This window comes from Chroicocephalus ridibundus, chromosome 7, assembly GCF_963924245.1.
Source record: "Chroicocephalus ridibundus chromosome 7, bChrRid1.1, whole genome shotgun sequence".
Classification (NCBI taxonomy): Eukaryota; Metazoa; Chordata; class Aves; order Charadriiformes; family Laridae; genus Chroicocephalus; species Chroicocephalus ridibundus.
In genome coordinates, this window is record NC_086290.1 from 57,854,309 (window position 1) to 57,871,781 (window position 17,473).

The 17,473-nt window shown below is 46.4% G+C and overlaps 1 protein-coding gene across 5 annotated transcripts in view; it reads right to left on the reverse strand.

Annotated features, from left to right (window-relative positions):
- The window catches only part of COL26A1 (collagen type XXVI alpha 1 chain), a 179,666-nt gene that overhangs the window by 43,175 nt on the left and 119,018 nt on the right, over positions 1-17,473 (reverse strand). For 3 of the 5 annotated variants that reach the window (XM_063342414.1, XM_063342415.1, XM_063342413.1), the window contains exons 4-5: positions 17,228-17,269; positions 1,828-1,889 (exon numbers count right to left, since the gene is read on the reverse strand). In XM_063342414.1, the coding sequence (XP_063198484.1) occupies positions 1,828-1,889; positions 17,228-17,269 (104 nt within the window). The remainder of the gene's footprint in view (positions 1-1,827; positions 1,890-17,227; positions 17,270-17,473) is intronic. The other 2 variants (XM_063342417.1, XM_063342416.1) reach the window with 1 other exon arrangement.

Below are 17,473 nucleotides of genomic sequence, written 5' to 3' on the forward strand. Positions count from 1 at the left end.
CCCTCCTGAACGAAGAGCAGGTTGCAGCCAGATGGCATTTCCTAAGGACAGCACGTCAGATCTGCCAGTGCGGAGACAAATGCCAGCTGCTGCACAAGTGCCTAGGTTAGAATAGGAGACAACGTGCTCCTGCCTTCAGGAGAGCTCCCGTGCAGAAGGCAGGCAGGCAGCGCTTCCCAAATACCATGGGCAGCTGGCAGTTGGTGGCAATACCAGAGAGCAGATCGCTTTCAGGTGATGGGAATATCACCTGATTTAAACCAGCTTCATATCTCTAACAGAAACCCACTGACCTAAGTGCAGTTTCACTCTTGAGCTAAGATTTATCGAGGGGATTTGGGTAGGACTTCCTTTCTCCTCCATGAAGCCGCACGATGGCCCTGGCTGAGGTTGCCATGAGCCTCTCACACTTTGTTACCTGACACAAGTGTTGAGCAGCACAAGCCAGCAGAGCACGGGCGCTCTGGTGTCAGGTTATCATTTTCCACTGAGCCAAATACAGAAAGTCCTGGAAAGCGAAGGAAGGTACAGCTGGCTACAAGCTGATTTACGTCTCTCTGAGGCTGGTCCCATGTCTTACTTGGATTCGGGACTGCACACGCAGAGGTCAGTCACCAGCCCCTCTCTCCTCTCCAAACGCCTCCAGCTCCTCGCTGCCAAAGAACACCCAACCCGCCAGGTCCTGCTGCTTGGAAAAACAATCCAGCTCGTCTTTGTCCTTTGCACTACAACAGTTGTTTTCACTCGAACAATTCTGCTCCCTAGAATTTCATTCCCCTCACCCCTTCATTTTCCTGTAGTGAAATACAACTGTGAAGGCTTTGAGGAAGTTCCAGACAACATTGCTCACTCCATTTCAGCACACACAATTCCCAAATTACCATAATATCATGCACTGGCCTCAAAAACATCACACATCCACCACCCTCCTCTGCAAAGGTTTCTCCCCAAATTCTTTTATGTCATTGATAACCATCAGTTAATGAATAATAACAGCAGCAAAATGCCTTTAAGGGACCAAAGCGCTATATCTAACAGCCAGGATTGGGCTGTCACAGGTGGGACCACAGATCAAAGAGGACCGACTGATTCAGCTGCTTTGTTGCTAGACTGGAACAATGTATCCGAATCCCAGTAGGTAGAAATTAAAACAATTTGCAGAAAAAGCCCCCACAACCTGCAGGTCTCCCCATAACATTTGTCTCCACTAAACCATGCATGAAAGCCTCCCACCCTTCAGAAAAGGGATAAAAAAGCAGGACTGGATAGCACTTGAAGAGCAGGCTAATAAACAACTGCTCCTAGAAAAATCTACATACCATTACTCCTCTGTTTTGCACTCTATATCGGTAAGGTTTCTACGAGGCATTTTTAGTGAGAGAGACCAAAATCAGACTCTGCTTCTTCCCTGAGCCAGGGGAATCACTGCTTTCCATCCCCACATTATCAACCAGCTGAAGGCAGGAGATTTTTCACACGGCTCTGTCTGCCCTCTGTTTCCGGACCCAAACCTGAGCCAACATGTTCCAGTTGAAAGCAATGAGCTATTTCTTATTTATTAGCAGCTGCACATTTGTGCCAGCAGCGAAGAAGGGAGACAGAGGTGCAGCTGTATGGCAGAGCCGAGAGGATGCGTGGGAAGCAGCAGGAGCCAGGCCAGAGGTGAGCGATGCCCACGTGCAGAGCAGCACTGCCCTCGCTCCCTGGGGCAGGACCACCACCACAGCGTGTTCCTCGCTATGGACACAAGGACACACACATGATCTCTCCAGGGCTGCCAACTCTTGGAAATTTTTGCCAAACAGGAGAATAAAGGCAAGTCCTTACCTTGGCCTCAAGCGTGTTTAGCCTCTCGGTCATATCCGCTAGTCTCGTGCAGTTCATGCATTCTAGAAGGAACAAAACAAAACGATGTAAAATTTCTACGTACTTTGCATTTTAATCCATGGCTTTCATTCTGCAGACCCTGGTCCCTTTTTGATCCAAGGCACACAGAAAAGTGATTCAAGATCAGTTACAGGAGGAAAATAAGTATTTAAATGCATTGCACAGGTGAACAGCCGCAGCCACGTTACATGAACCTTGTCTGGGGATGTTTAGGGGGACAGACTGTGAAACCAAGTTCCCAATAGGTAGAAAGCAAATGAAGAAAAAATTAGTTGTAAGATTTTTTCATGGTGGCATCCAGCATGACTTGTTGTCACCAGCAGAGACACTTGTGCTGCCACCTCACAGGACATCAGGCTGCACAACCACTACTGCCATTTAGCTCTGTGCCATACCCTCTCCTGTATTACATCCTGGTCAAATACCGACAAAATCAATGAATATACAAAATGCCCATCTCTGTTGAGTCCTGCTCCATCCCTGGGCTCCCAGGCCCTGTTACCACTCCCACAGCAAATCATCAGTCTCAGTGACAGCAAGAAAATCCAAGACAGACCCCAGGGCTGATGCAGACCGGAGCCGCAGCACCAAGTGGTTTCCATCTCACTTTGCTGCATAGAAGCAACAGATAGGCAGCAACCACCAAAGGGGTCTTGACAGGATGCCTTAGCAAGAACAAACGTTAACATAATGGGCTCTGAGTGCATTTAAAACGATTGCTTGATACAAAGGACATCACTTATCTAAACAGAAGGCCTGCTGCTTTGCCTCTGTTTTCATTTCAGCAATTTTTAAGTGAGTGAAGGAGGATAAAGCCCTGAACAGAGATTTAATCAACATGGGACTTTCCCAACGCTTTGCAGCAGCGTTGAACTGCCCATTCCCAGCTCTCAGAGAAGCTTTCCAGACTGGACCACTCACCTATCATGACTTCTGAAGCGCAGCAATTTTTAAAAAGAGAAAATGACTTGCAGCGTGAAGTATGTCAGAGAATAAACCATCCATATTCAGGTGATGAATCACTGCCGTCTCATGTCCCACAGAGGAGAAATATGTCTCTGTGTGCGTTTCTGGGCTTCTTAAGGGCCAGGGACGGTTTTCATTGACTGGCCACGGAAGAAGTATTTAGTCCTGGTATTTCCATAGGGCTGGGGCTGTAACTCTTGAGCCCCTTAATAGACCATTCAGGTGCAGCGCAGGCTGAGGTTGTACTGATGCAAGGGATGTTGAGTAAACCCAGTGCCTACCGGTGGCGAGGAATGGGCAAACACGGCCTGATTAAAAGCATCACCCCAACACCTGGGACTCACTTGTCCCCCCTAAAAAGCTTTGTCCTCTTTTGCACAAGGAGCCCCAAGGAATCTCTCCAATCTTCACATACAAACGCTCTCCTGTTTTATGAAGCACATGGTATGTACCAATGGCTCTCGGCCATGCAAAAATTTTAGCACATGGCTCGGAGGGCTGGGAAGCTTGGCTGTTCCACGTGAGAGATTTACAGTCTAAGAAGACTGCTTGAGTGCTAACGGCAACCAATCACCCATTGCATAAACCTTCCAAAGAAATTCTCTCATTGACCCTCTACAAGGATCTGCATAGCTTCCTAAAGGAGCTAGGCATGGAGCTTCCACCTCACAACACCCAACGTTTCGCAAACAAAGCATCTGATGGATCAGAAGCACTTAGATTGAGGGATTTCCTCATAGGTCAATACCGACATGGACTTTCTTCTACCCAACAGGAAATAACATTTGTTTATTTTTGTTCTCCGCAATAGATCTTGGGCGATACTTTTTGGCTTGAAGTGGCCCATGAATACGCAAGTGCCATAAGTGTATTGTCCCACAGGGAAGGAAACGGGTGAGGCTTGTTTGGTCTGGATCTGCCTGTGGTGTGTAAAACAGGGAATTACGTTCTGCACATAACCGGCTTCATGCTTTTGATCTTGCTCATCCCCACAGAAAGATAAGACTGAATAAATCCAGTGCTCCCAAGAGCTAAAAGGCGTACCAGATGTGTTACAGAACAAATAAAATATGGAGTCCTATTCTCCCTTCTGCTGGCTTGCACATATTAATAACTCCCATAGGTTTCAGAGAGACTGACTTGAACTATCTGAAAACCATCTCTGTGCATAATTTGAGATGGATTGATCATTTAAGCTCTCTTTGGGGAGCTCCAATCATAAAAAAGGGCTTGCGCTACCCTTCTGCACAAGGGTGAATCAACCAGCTCCCGGGGGAAGGATATTCCAATCATCTCTGTCAAACAGAGTGGACGAACAGCACCCGTCCAGCAGCCCCCTCTGCTCTTGAAGAGCATCTCAAAGAGCCCTCTCGGGTGCATTTGCAGCACAAAAGGGTAGACCTAAATGAACAAAATGACAGAAGTGGGGAGGAAGCCAGCAGTGCCACGGCATGATGAGGTTTGTACTAATGTCATCTCCACATCAGTGGTGCCTGAAGAAACGTATGCAAAACACAGCCCAGGTCAGCAAGAGAACTACTTAAGTCAAGGTTGAATTTGAACTCTGATCCTTCCCTTTGTGCAGTGCCTGGAAATCCAGATCCACACCCAAGGTACTTATCCTGGACCCAAAAGACGTTTAACTGATCCAGAAAGTACGTGTCCTAATGCAAAAGATCTTACTAAGGCAAGTTGTCCCACCAACAAATCCTTGTGACCTTTGTCTAGATAACCAACAGACAGACGATGCTTTCAAACACAAAAGGAGATGAATGCTCGGTACTGCAGTGACAGAAACTGTGTTCAAAGCTCGCTCCCAACGCACCAGGGACCAGCCTGCTTCAAGGTCGTTATCTGTCCTTGCAGACAGCCCGAGGATGATGGTGACAAATCAAGCTAATAAATATCTTCCTTGACTACTAATCCTGATGGGTGGTGGTTCCAAGGCCTGGGACAGTAAAGTTGAATTATCTGATCAGGGTGAAAGCAATCTGCTTTGTTAAAAAGAGACTGAGAATCTCACATCATTATTTCACATGCAACGAATATAACGCTGGGGCAAACACACATACTTTCTGACCTGGAACTCCAGAGCAGACGCTTTCCATATCTGCAGAAATCCATCACTTGTTGCTACAGAGAACCGCAGTTTATTTCCCTCGTATTCCTATTTGGCAGATTTGTATTTTTCCAGCTAAACTCCGAGAAAGGAGTTGTGATTTCACTCTATGAAGCCCAACCTCAAAACACATGGCAGGATTTGTTTTAGAAATATTCCAGCAGGGAGAATAAATAATTGAGATAATGAACAAGAGACTGTACCAGCATATCGCGTGACGCCCAGTCTGTCTCCATAATGTCTCACTGTTACGGTCCTAGCACACCTCTCCCTTCCCACCCTCCCGTTCCCCCTCTCCGCCTGCGTGGGTAAAACAATGCAATTGGAGGAAAAGAAAAGTCTAACGTATCAGAGATGTGGCAGACTCGGCATGCTGGAAAATAACAAGTTGTGTACCCCGTGCCATCAGTGACCTGCTTAACCCTGATCCAAAGGCTGCTACGTTTGAACTAGCTTTGATTAAAGGCTGAAACGGTGCCTCGGGCGCTGCAGCTTCGCACATGGACACAGGGACGGAAGCCTCTGGCTGCCGCTACAGCTACGCTCCTACCAAAAGCGACTCACAGCAGGGAACAACTGACTTCGGGTGCTTTGCTAACTTGGCATTCCTGTTTCACAGGGCTCGAGCAGCGTTTGCATAATTTCATGATTAAATAGTCGTACAATTCAGTTGCTCAAGGCTGAAAGCCCCACAAGTCTTCAAACTGCTTACTCTAAACAAGAAAGGCATGATAACGGCTTCATACCAATGGGGCTCTAATGATTTCAGCACAATTATCACAGTGGCACTGAGGGGAGTAAAAAAACAGGCCAACTTTCACCACAGGGTCGCAGGTCAGAGTTTTGTGCAAAACAGCAAAGAAACCTCTTGGCATCTCTGCCCCATTTCTCAGCTCTGACAGCCCACGCTCATTTGTATACCCAGAGTCTCTGCAGAATATTAAAAGGGCTTTTGGTTTCCCTACAGCCAGATGCTCTGTAGAAATAAATTGCACAGCTCAACTGAAGTCAAGGGATCAAGGCTCTGTCTCTCTTTTTCTTGATGGATTACTCCAAAATTCATATTTCAGAGGGGAGGCGGAGGAGGTGGTTTATGGCATATGAAAGGGGAGAGAATTCTGGAACCACAAAGCCTTTGTTTAAACAAATACAATCTTTGCAGCCAGTTTTTTCAAGACTGTATTTTGCCATTACAAGAAACTTCAACCTTGCAATGCAATGAGGCGTAGCACACGGTCAAGTTTCGGGACATAAGAATCGCATTTGCAGCTCATGCTTCAACCTGCTCGGGACTCTCAACACTACACGTTCCTCCTCTGAGTCTTGCTTTCCTTTTATCCATTTTTAGTGTAGTGTTTCTTCTATAAAGGACCCGAGGTCAGAGGATGAAAAGTGACCAAATGTTACATACACATAGAGAAATAAATGAGTATATTCGATTTCTGTGATAAAACCTGCCTGGCAGCTCTTCTCTTTCCATCTAATCAAGTCCACCACTTCCACTGCGCTTTTCAGAAATGGACATGCACAAAGAGGACAACCTCAGTTATCCCCAGGGTCGGGGGAGTAAACCAGAGCTGCGTCCAGGTCAACGCCAACAGCCCATGTTTACAGCCCCGGGAACGCAAGAGCTTTAGCTCAGAGCAGGTGTCCGGGCACCGCACTGTTATGGTTCAGGACGCACTGTCTTACAAAGCAGTAACACACAACTTGAGTAGGTCCACTTTGAAGAACAATTTGTCTTTTAAAGGAAGGAGACCAGCTTTTCTCAGTTAGCAGACACCTTTCTCCAGGACAAGTTCAGAACAGTCTCAAAACAAATCTGGAGGAGCACGAGTGGAGTCACCTAAATTAGTCCAGGCAACCACGTTTCTTTGCAAGGAAAAAAGGATGACGCTCAAAACTCCTGAGGGGAAGAGGAAGCACAGCTAACTTCTACTGTCAACTCGGTGAGCACCTGAGATGTTACACACCAGAGAGATTATATTTGGAAACTTGGGAGATAAACCACCAGACCACAAACCCCTCCGTCCACTTGTTGCCACACACATACACACAGTTTAGCCAGAAAAAAACCCAGTGACGCTTTGAGACTCCCACATAGAGGAAATTTCAAGTCGAATTCCACAGTAGAAATATGAATATGGATCTCCTGTGCCCACCTAGGTGGCCCTCAGTAGGGGACAGCCAGCCCGGCCTTGCATCTCCACCCCTCTTTAATTTGTCTGATTTGACCCTTCCAGCCTTTTTACATGGATACTGAGTTTCCCTAAGTAGTTTATGTTCTGGCCCTTTGCAAAAGCTTTCGCCAGTGCTTGTGAAGGATAGCAGGCCCAAGCCATAAATCACAGCCAACCTGGGATCTGTTTTTTCAACACATTTCCTCTAATGAGAGTCAGATGTTGGCTAGATAGACTTTATTAATTGTACTTGTTTAGAATCAGTCATGTCTGTAGCTCAGTAACGGGGTTTGAGCACGTGAAAGGCAAAGGGCTGACAGCAACTGTGGAGAAGAGCAACGCGTGTGTCGCCCGGTAGCCTCTGGTCTGAAGAGCAAACAGGAATCAAAGGTCTGGAGAGCTGCGGGAGGGAAGGACTCCTACCGGCATATCGCACGCCCTGGCCACGGCTCAGGACCCGGGCAGCTGGAGCAAGAACTGTTTCTCTGTATAGGGAAGCTCTCCGAGTTTTGTGTAGCGTAGGATCATTAAGACTCAGCTGCAAGAGTCTCTCAGTTTACTACCATGATATTTACTTGTTGTGTGCATTCCAAATTTTCACCTTTTGGCAAAGACAGCGGCGAGGGAAGTGCCACAGATGGCCGGGGTCTCTCACAGCAGCGATGCTGGGACAGAGAGCCCAAGGCGCCCGACCGGATAAAGAAGAGCTCATTAGGTCCCTCTTGTCCTCAACATGTCAGCGCATTCAGCTGCAGGGGAAATCTGTATCCTTGCTGAACTGCAAGCATCGCATGCCGTAACCTGCGGGCCTGCAGGGTGGAGAGCACAGAACACACCACCACCCTCCTGCGTCCCTGTGTTTTGGCTGTACAGAGACAGCTGAGCGAGGCCGGGTCTCACCCACGAGCAAATGTGGAAGGAAGGAGGGAGAGAGAGCATCTTCCTTTTTGCCCCCTTTCTGAGTCCAATAACTACCAAAAACCGTAGGCTACTTGCTTTCACCACCCAGTTCAAAACCAGCACTGACAAAGCCCTACAACCTTCCCGCTCACGATGGCCGTTAGCATAATTCAAACATCTCACAGATAGGGAACCGGAGGCTCGGAGAAAATTAAAGATGGTCTCATTGACCAAAGACAGTTTGTTCTCTCCCACAGTTTTCACATCAGGATTTTGCAGGATGGGAAGTTTTATTTTCACCTGTAAGTGGTGAATTATTAGGCTGCCTATCAGTATAAAACAGAACACCTATAGAATATCTTTGCCTTTTTACCATCATTACAGATAATTCACCATCTCTGCTAGGAGACCCTGATCACTGCCAAAGTTTCTCCATTTGTAATCTCTCTCTCTCCTCTATCTCTATTACAATAACCCTCACCCTTAACTTTACTGGCTATCTTTAAAAAGCAGCTCAAATTTCCTTTCTTATGAGAACTGCTATCTGATCTTTTTCTGCTTGTAAAATATTCATACTTCGTTTTCAGGTCTACTTTCTTCTACCTTCTTAAACAGGAAAAGGCTTTCTTTTTCCCTGAATAGGTGATAAATATTTTTTCATTATCATGATATTCTGTGATTTTGAAGTGTCTGCAAAAGCTGAGGAAAACTGAGTGAAAAGAAAGTTTACCACAGAATGCACTTTTGGAGTACCAACTACTATTTGAGGACCCGCATAAAATTTGGTACGTAGTTTCAAGTGAAAAAAAATGGGTGCAATTTGTTAAATTTTTGCAATATTTTCTCTAGATTTTTTTAAGTTATTTTCACACTTTCTTAATAACATGCTTCATTCTTAAGTTTTGAAATAGCATTTATTTCAAAACTCACCTAAATTAAAAATGAGATGAACTAATTAAATAGTCTCAAGTGAAACGTTCACTTCGGGTCAAATGAAATAATTTGGGTTGACCCAAAACCATATTTTAGTCATTACGTTTTGTCAAAACCCTAAAAATTTCCATTTCAGTTTCTCCCAAATAATTTTTCTTTCCAATTTTTTGGTTTGGCAAATGGACCCAAACCCCCTCCATAATTCACCCAGGTCTATTCTTACACAGCTCACATCACTCACATTGTTTTATTTAAAATTTCACACATGCACACTCCCACACCACTAACTAATTTTATACATAATTGCTCTCAGCCTGGGGATTTGTGCTCTTTCGCAGAGCCAGAGATCTATTTTGCTGGTTCGGCCTGCGCTCTGTTAGCATATGGAATTAGATCATGATCATTTATTCACAGGCAACCGCGAGCTGTGAGATCCGTGTTCAATCCATCTTCATCTGTCAGAGTAAGGTTTAGCGGGGAATGGCTGGATTTTGATGCGACACGTTTTGCTAGAAATGTATTATCTATTATTTTTAGAAACACCAAGGACATTTTACTAATGTAGCCCAGCATAATTGCCTGAAGACTGAAATGACCCTGATAACAAAGATTTCACCTCCCCAGCAGGAGTCTGTTGAAGCCTTGCTGTCTATGGAGCTGCTGAACACGGTGCTCCCGAGCGATGCTGGTGGTACGGTGGGCGCTCAGAACTTCCGAGACTGTACAAAACAACCTTCCCGTGAGCCCGTTGCTCCCATTTCACCACTGCGTGGCTGTAAAGCATGCCAGAGCAAATAAAAAGACGGAAAATAAAGACACATAGGTAGTGTGAACAATATATATCTACAAACCTCTCACAGCAAGTTAGGGCTATACGCAAGTTAGATTAAGAGATCCCAGACGAAAAGGAGGGAGCCCACGCGCCTTTCTGCCAAGGAAGCCGAGGGCACAGAGCCCACGGGGACTGGGGCTCCTTCTTGGGGGAAAACCATCTCCTCCTCTAGCTGGTCCAGTTCTCCAAAATCTAGCCAAATGCCAAAATCCAGTGTCTGATACCCACCAGCACTGAACCACGCTCACTTCTCTATCGCTCCTGGGATCTATGACATGGAGTGATATTCAATGGGACCTGACTAACTCTTCTGACCCCAGTCCAAGCACGCATGGGAACCCCACTGTGCTTGAAAGTTCATCACGAATTGAGACGGTCTCACATCCCTTACAGAAGAGACTGCTTTTCCCTGCTGGGAGAAGCAATCGGGAAAAATGCAGTCAAAACATGGCATAACGTAACATGAAAGAAGGAAGCAGACAGGACAAAAGGAAACATGGGAATCGAGGCTCACCGTAAAGTCTGGAGGGACTCTCATAATATTGGTCCTGCACCTGTGAATCACAGGTCAGAGAATCTCTCTCAGTCTTGAGCCAAACTATGTGTGCTTAACTGGAGTATGTCTTTCAGAAAGACACTCTAGAGGCAGACAACCGAGGTTGCTTTAGTGAACTGCATTCAAAGTTAACCATTGCATAAAAAATATGCATCTTGTTTCCAGTTTGGATTTCTGACATTAAATTCTACCCCTGCTTTGAGTTTTATTATACTTCAGCCTGCAAAGACTAAAGACATCTTCTAGGGTTGGACACTTTCTCTCTCCACAAAGTCCCTGTAACCCATAAACATGTTACATTTCAGATGTTCGGTCAAGCACTAGTGGTTTCTCATCCAGAACATTTAGCACTGGCTTCCCTTAGCCAAGACAAAAAGGTAGCTGAAAGACCAATATAGAAAACAATAGTTTAAGCAACTGAAAAGGATGGCCTGAATTTAGAAGAATTTGTGTCCCTGAACATCAAAATACTATGTAGTATTATTATTAGCACCAGGAGCACTTTTGCAAAGCTTTGATTTCCCAGCTCAACATTTCAGCTTCAGGTTCAACCCACCACGGTTTGTCTGTTCTCCCACACTTCACTCCTCCGTGGGGCACCCCACAGCCCTTGTTCAACAGACCACTGCTCTGCTCAAGGCTAAGGACTGCTGCTCAGCGCTTGGGGGCCGGACTGAAATAGTTCAAGGGTACGTCCTAAAGATAGTCTCTTGAGGATCATTACTGCACCTAATTCTGCTAATTACCCTTTGTTGGCCTTTATCTAAATCCCTCTGAGCCTTGCAATCGTCCTTATAGATCCGAGCAGCAGGAAGAGGAACCCCTTCCACATTTCTCTGCAGCAGGGAGTCGGGAGACCCGGCACATCCCTTGTCTCATCTATCTGGTCCACATAATGTGAAGAACAAGGTAACACGTGCATCAGATTAGCTGCTAGCACAAGGCTGTGCAAAGGGCTTCTTTTTGCTTGTTTGTTCTTTTTTGTTATTTCCTTATTAACTTCTGGATGAAGAAAAATTAGTAAAAGAAATATCCCGTTGGGGTTAGCCAGGCACGTTTCAGATTCAGATTTTTAGCTCTTCAAAATAGCTACACCAGGCTACTTCTCTAACTCGTTTTAGAATGAAAAATCAGAGGATATCCATAATCAAAACGTTTTCCAAAATTCCCCCATCCTGTTATTCTAACCCCAAAACTCACCAAATGCTTCCAAATGTGGGGATCTCTACTTTCGGGTGGGATTGAGCCCTCCTAATTGCCAATTTGCCTATTTGTGCTTTCTCTGATTTATGATATCTACGCAACAGTAACACTGTAGTGTAAGTATCCCCTAAGAATCATCATGCTGTTGGTAGTTTGAAGAGCTTGATTTTTTGATTCTAGCTGCCTCCACCTTGAAACTCTCCTAAAAAATGCCTTAAATGGCAAGTTTAGACCCACGACTGAAGGCCCGGCATCTGGGGAGATTTCTCCTGGAACATGGCAAGCATTGGGTAAGGCTGGGTGTCAGCCAATCTTCTCTCCCACGCCTGTCACCCCACGCACTCAGTCCCAATATTATGTTACTCTTACAGCTGTGGAGGATTTGACAATGAATTTTGACCCTCCCTCTGAGCACTGATGAGTAACGGGGAGAAAAGCCAGTGAGTCCAAAATGGACAAACGCAGAATGGCGCAATTTGTCTGCAATACACCGAGAAGGAACTGAAGATCTCCAGAGACACCTTCATTCTCCCCAACCCCAACACCTTCTTCTCACAACAGCTCAGCATCAGTAATCACTTCTGAGCACCAGGCAACAATACACTGGTAAACAAGCTCAGACCAGGGCTTTAAAATTAAACAGCTAGAGGACAGCTTCACAGGCTGAATGCACGCTCACCGGTGCCTGCTGCCACGTGATGCCGCTGGCAATAGGGATGATGTTGGCACTTTCAAGCGAGCACAGGGCCAGATTGCAACTGGAAGGAACAACTATAGTTCTCCTGCAGTCAAAGGAGCTTCTGGTTTCACACACACTGAGAGTTTAGCCCCAACAGCACCATCAGGAAACTTGAGGGCACTTAAAGAAATCAAATCTCTTAACTGTTTAAGTTCATCCTTCTCCATGAAATGTGTCTGGAAGACACTCTCAAGCACTTCACCAAAGTTAATTGCCCGAACCCAAACCCTCACAGCCCACAAATCCTTTAAACTTTGAGAACTGACTTAATGCTGAACAGCTGCCAGGCACTCGTTCGCTTGCAGCCCAGGGAACAGCTTTCTTATCGATAAACAGGGATTCCTGTGTATGCAACACCCGGTAATGGCAATGGAAATGACTCAGTCAAATCTCTGCTTTGAGATTAGGATATGCCCCAAAAGGTCGCAGGCAGCAAAAAAGCGCTAAGTGCAGCTACAGGCCAAGCAAGATGCACATTCAAAATAAACAATGGAGCAGTCCCCTTCCAGAAGTGTGAGGACAGCCAGCGTGGGGGATGCTATAAAAACGTCGACATTTGCTATAAATTGCTGTGCTTTGAGACCCAAGACGCTACAGTTTTCCTCAATAGGAAATAACTGGGCTATCTCCAAAAACTGTTGGTAAATGAGGACTTTAATGGTGACAATTGCATCAGTACAAAAGCAATCTCCTATTTTAGCCCAATTAGTGCTGTGCTAAATCATCAGCCCAGGCCTTGCCTTTTGGAGTTGAGAGAGACACATCTGTGAGGCTCTTCTGTTGCATGTGGTTTATATTATACTCTAGCACAATATGTATAAACTAACGCTATTCTACGCTTACACAGCACCTCATCTGGAAATCTGAAAGCGATTTATGAATGGTGGGCATCTGTGACATTTTACAGATGGAAATTGAGGCACGGAGGGATTCAGTAATTAGCTCCAGACTTGCACAATGAGTCAGCTGCAGAGCAGAGCCCATTATTTGTTGTGGAGTAACATCTAGTGTCCAAACACAGAGGGAGACAAGTCTTTCCCCCCGAAAAAGTGTACAAGCATGCCCCAAAATGCCACCCATGTCTGTATTCAGACCATGTCTGTTGAGGAATAGTCGGTGTGAACGCGTATCCTAAAGCACAGTCTCCCCCAGCAGACAGGTCCCTTCATTCTTGTAATACAAACACAGGCCAGAAGAAGGGTTAATATGCCTGAAAGTTTGTCTGCTTTTTCCACATCAGTTGATCTAATAAAAAAGATTGATTCTCCCCGCAAATCTGGCCTCGCTTTAACAAATCATTTGATTTGACACAAAGGACTATATTCAGATACTTTAAATTCCACTTTAGTCCCTGAAACTAAAGTTTCTGACGGGCTGAATACTTAGAAACAGCCAATAGGAATCACCAGGCAGAGACACCCACCTTGGGTAGGGCTGAAAGTGCCTGAGTGCGGCCAGAAGCATCTGCAGATCTCTCTACGCTGTAGTGCTTGTGAGCCTACGAGGAACGTCACAGTCTTACAGAAAACAGACAGCCTTTTCTATACCTTCTAGAAATACAGCAGCAGCTCAGGCTACTGAAGCACTTCCAGTGTGTAAGCAGAACACTGTATTTATTACCTTCCCACCTTGCCCAAGGCAGTGGGCCAGATGCCAGGAGCAACACTCCTAAGGTATTCTACCTCCTAAGGTAGAAAAAGCCCATGACAAAATTTGAGCAATCCAGGCATTTGCATTAGAACATTTTCAACTTCTTTAACCTGAAAAGATAGAAAAGCATCTGCAGCCAGATCTCTACCGCAACTTAAAACGGGCCTAATTTTTAGCTCTTCGTTATTCCCTTTTGGTCCAACCTATATCCAAGTTCATGAACATTGCAGTTGGAAGGAACTGATTTTACAGTGCTCCTGCCCTCGGTCTACCCATTCTCCACTTATCTGGCATGTTTCCTTCTAAAAAGGAGCAGAGCAAATCCTCATGTCATGTGGTGCCACACACACCCCACACTGCACAAATTTTGTTATCTAGTCTCCAGGGAAGTTGTGGAATCCCTTCTGCATGCTTCGTTGTGCATTTCAAAACCATCATCCCCCGTCCTCAGAGCTCAGAGCACGAGGCCCCACCACACTAGGGGCAATGCCCCTCTGCCTTGCCATCTGGCCCCATACTTCCAAAGCGTTTAGCCTACATCCTAAAAATCAGTGTACCATTTAGAAGCTAAAAGACTAAGAGCATAGAAGGAAATATCTTCAAACATAGGACAACTAGAGGAATCCTAGGCCAAATTGGTGATAAGGAGGATTCCTTGCACTGTCAAAAAAAAGACCCTGCAAAAATCCAGCCAACATCCTCTAACACCCATTGTCAGGTTAGCAGAAAGATAGAATCATAGAATCACCTCGGTTGGAAGGGACCTTTCAGATCATCTAGTCCAACCATCAACCTAACTCTTGACAAAAACTATCACTAAACCATACCTCTAAGCACTGTCTACCCATCTTTTAAATACCTCCAGGGATGGTGCCCCAGCCACATCCCTGGGCAGCCTGTTCCAATGCTTAACAACCCTTTCAGTGTAAAATTTTTTCCGAATATCCAGTCTAAACCTCCTCTGGCGCAACTTGAGGCTCCTCTTGTCCTATCCCCTGTTCTCTGGGAGAAGAGCCCGACCCCCCTGGCTGCCCCCTCCTTTCAGGGAGCTGTAGAGAGCGAGAAGGTCTCCCCTCAGCCTCCTCTTCCCAAACTGAACACCCCCAGCGCCCTCAGCTGCTCCTCACCAGACTTGTGCTCCAGACCCCTCACCAGCTTCATTGCCCTCCTCTGGACACGCTCCAGCCCCTCGGTGTCTTTTGTGTGGTGAGGGGATAACAGCATCGGTTCGATTTTGCCTGGATGAAACCTTAAAGATGCACAGAAGTGCAAAATGGATAAATAATTTAATATCTTGTCTCCTCAAAGGGCCATGATGTGCAAGGGGCAGGACTATTCCTGTCCTCTACAGACCCAGAACAGGGAAGATGTTGAAAAGGGCACCGCCACCAAGGGAGAGACTGAAGCACAAAGTGGAGAGAGACCATGGAAACAAATCAGAACTTTAAAAAGAAATCCAGAAACAAGACTGGCCTGTGGTGGGCCCAATAGTAAGGACTGCAGAAGAATTAAATGTGATTCGTGCTGACACAATACCTTCCCACGTGTACTTGGACATTGCATTTAGTTCCTCTGCATGGCAGTTCCAATACAAGGGTCAGCGTGATAAGAAATGCATTTGTGTGCCAGGACATGCCCAAGTAACGGAGAGGATGTAAGCAATAGCATCCCCAACCATGGAAGGGAATATGAAAGAGAACAAGGATAGAAACAAGAACTGAAGGATCCTTCTCTCCCAGAAGGGCTAGGACTGACTTCTCTATTCAGACCTTGATTTTCTCCTGATACAATAAGAACTAAGAATTTCAAGGAAGGACCTGAAGTCATTACGCACTCCAAATGCCCTCTGGTCTCCGCAGTGAGCACTGGGAATAGGTAGGTGTTGGGCATCTTCAGTTTCAGGGTCCCACCCAAGGAATGCAGCGCTGCAGATTTGAGTTGGATCCTTCCCAGGCTGCCATCTCTGCCCTGCTTGGCTACTGCCCCACTCCAGCCGCACCTGGGACGAATGGCCAATTCTACGCTGAACAACCACAGCGAATGTGGAATCAGAGGCTTGTTCTGTAACATCCACGGGCAGAGCACAGAGAGAGAGAGGAACTGCAGCTAGAGCAGAAGCACTTCTCCAGTAGAGGCCGGGGCAGACAGACAGATGCTCATCCTAATTTAGGGCTTCACAGGAGCTTTTGGGCTATGGGACACTTATTTTCCTGCTGAGTGCGTGTTCAGCAAGGAGAGCAGAGAGGCAGATCAGCACGAGCTCTTAATGCCCGATCAGTGCGCACTCTTCATGCCCTTGCATACCTCTGCTTTCACAAAACCAGCACTTTGGAGTAACTCATCTGCTCAGCATATGTGCTGCTTCAAAGGTTCTACGATTTTCATCTTCCACAAAACCGGCACATGGCCATCAGGTACAAAGACTCCCATGTAAATCCTACTTCTTATTGATTATCCATCATTTGGGATATAGGGTTGAATTTAAAACCTTGGTTGGGCTTTTGCACATGCACCAGAGCACTTTCAAGCCACTTTTACCATCAGTTTGAAGCCGTAGAGTTCATGCACTGGCAAGCAGCAAATAAGCTCTCATTCACTTTCAACCTTTAAAACCACTTCACTTTTCTCAGGGGAGGCTGTTCAGAGACTCCAACACGAGTGTCACAGAAACACTCGGACATGAGGAGACACCAGGCTGCTGGATGCCAATGGCTGATGAATCTCTCTCCTCACGGGAGAGCCTGCAATTGCAACCAAGGTCACAGCCACCTCCCTCGGCACTCTGCAGCACTCAGCTCATCAAGCCAACCCCTTTCTGGCTCTTCTCAATGTACCACTCACAAACATTGATGAGGAGCATGAGGAGATCAGGAAAAACAGGGGGATGAGTTTTAATTGCAAGGAGGAGAGCACAACAGGCACCGCGGGACAGACCCAGGGTCTGTGGAGCCTGGTGTCCTCTCTCAGGCACTGAGCCAAGGGAAAATGAGAAAAGCGCCCTTCCCAGCTGCTCATCGGGCACTGCCTGGGCAATTCCCTGAACCTGAGAGGAGCGGGGCATTTCCAGTTCCCCTTTCCTTTGCCCTCCACATACTTGAGAGGAAACTGAGGCAAACAGCAGGCAGAGGCTCGCAGACCCCCTCCCATATGCTCCCCCCCACAGGCAATGGGCATCCCTGGCTGCCATGGCCCCCACCCCAGGAGTGCACCCCACTTCACTCTTAGGCTCTGCTTTTCCATGATGTTCATGTTGCCCACTTACGGTCCTGGTTGGAAAAGTAACCGTGCTGGCGGCCAGATGAACCTGTGGGGGGGAGACAAGGCAATTATCACTGGGAACGTGTCAAACGCTCACCCCGCACAGCATTGGTTCAGCAGAGAAAAAGTTTACTCAGCTTGTGGAGCAAAACTTGGTAAGGAATGAAAGCGCCTTTGCTCTCCCCACTCAGCTCGTTTGCGCTCCTGTCAGCATTCCCCCCCTTCCCACCCGCAGCAAGACACGCACGCA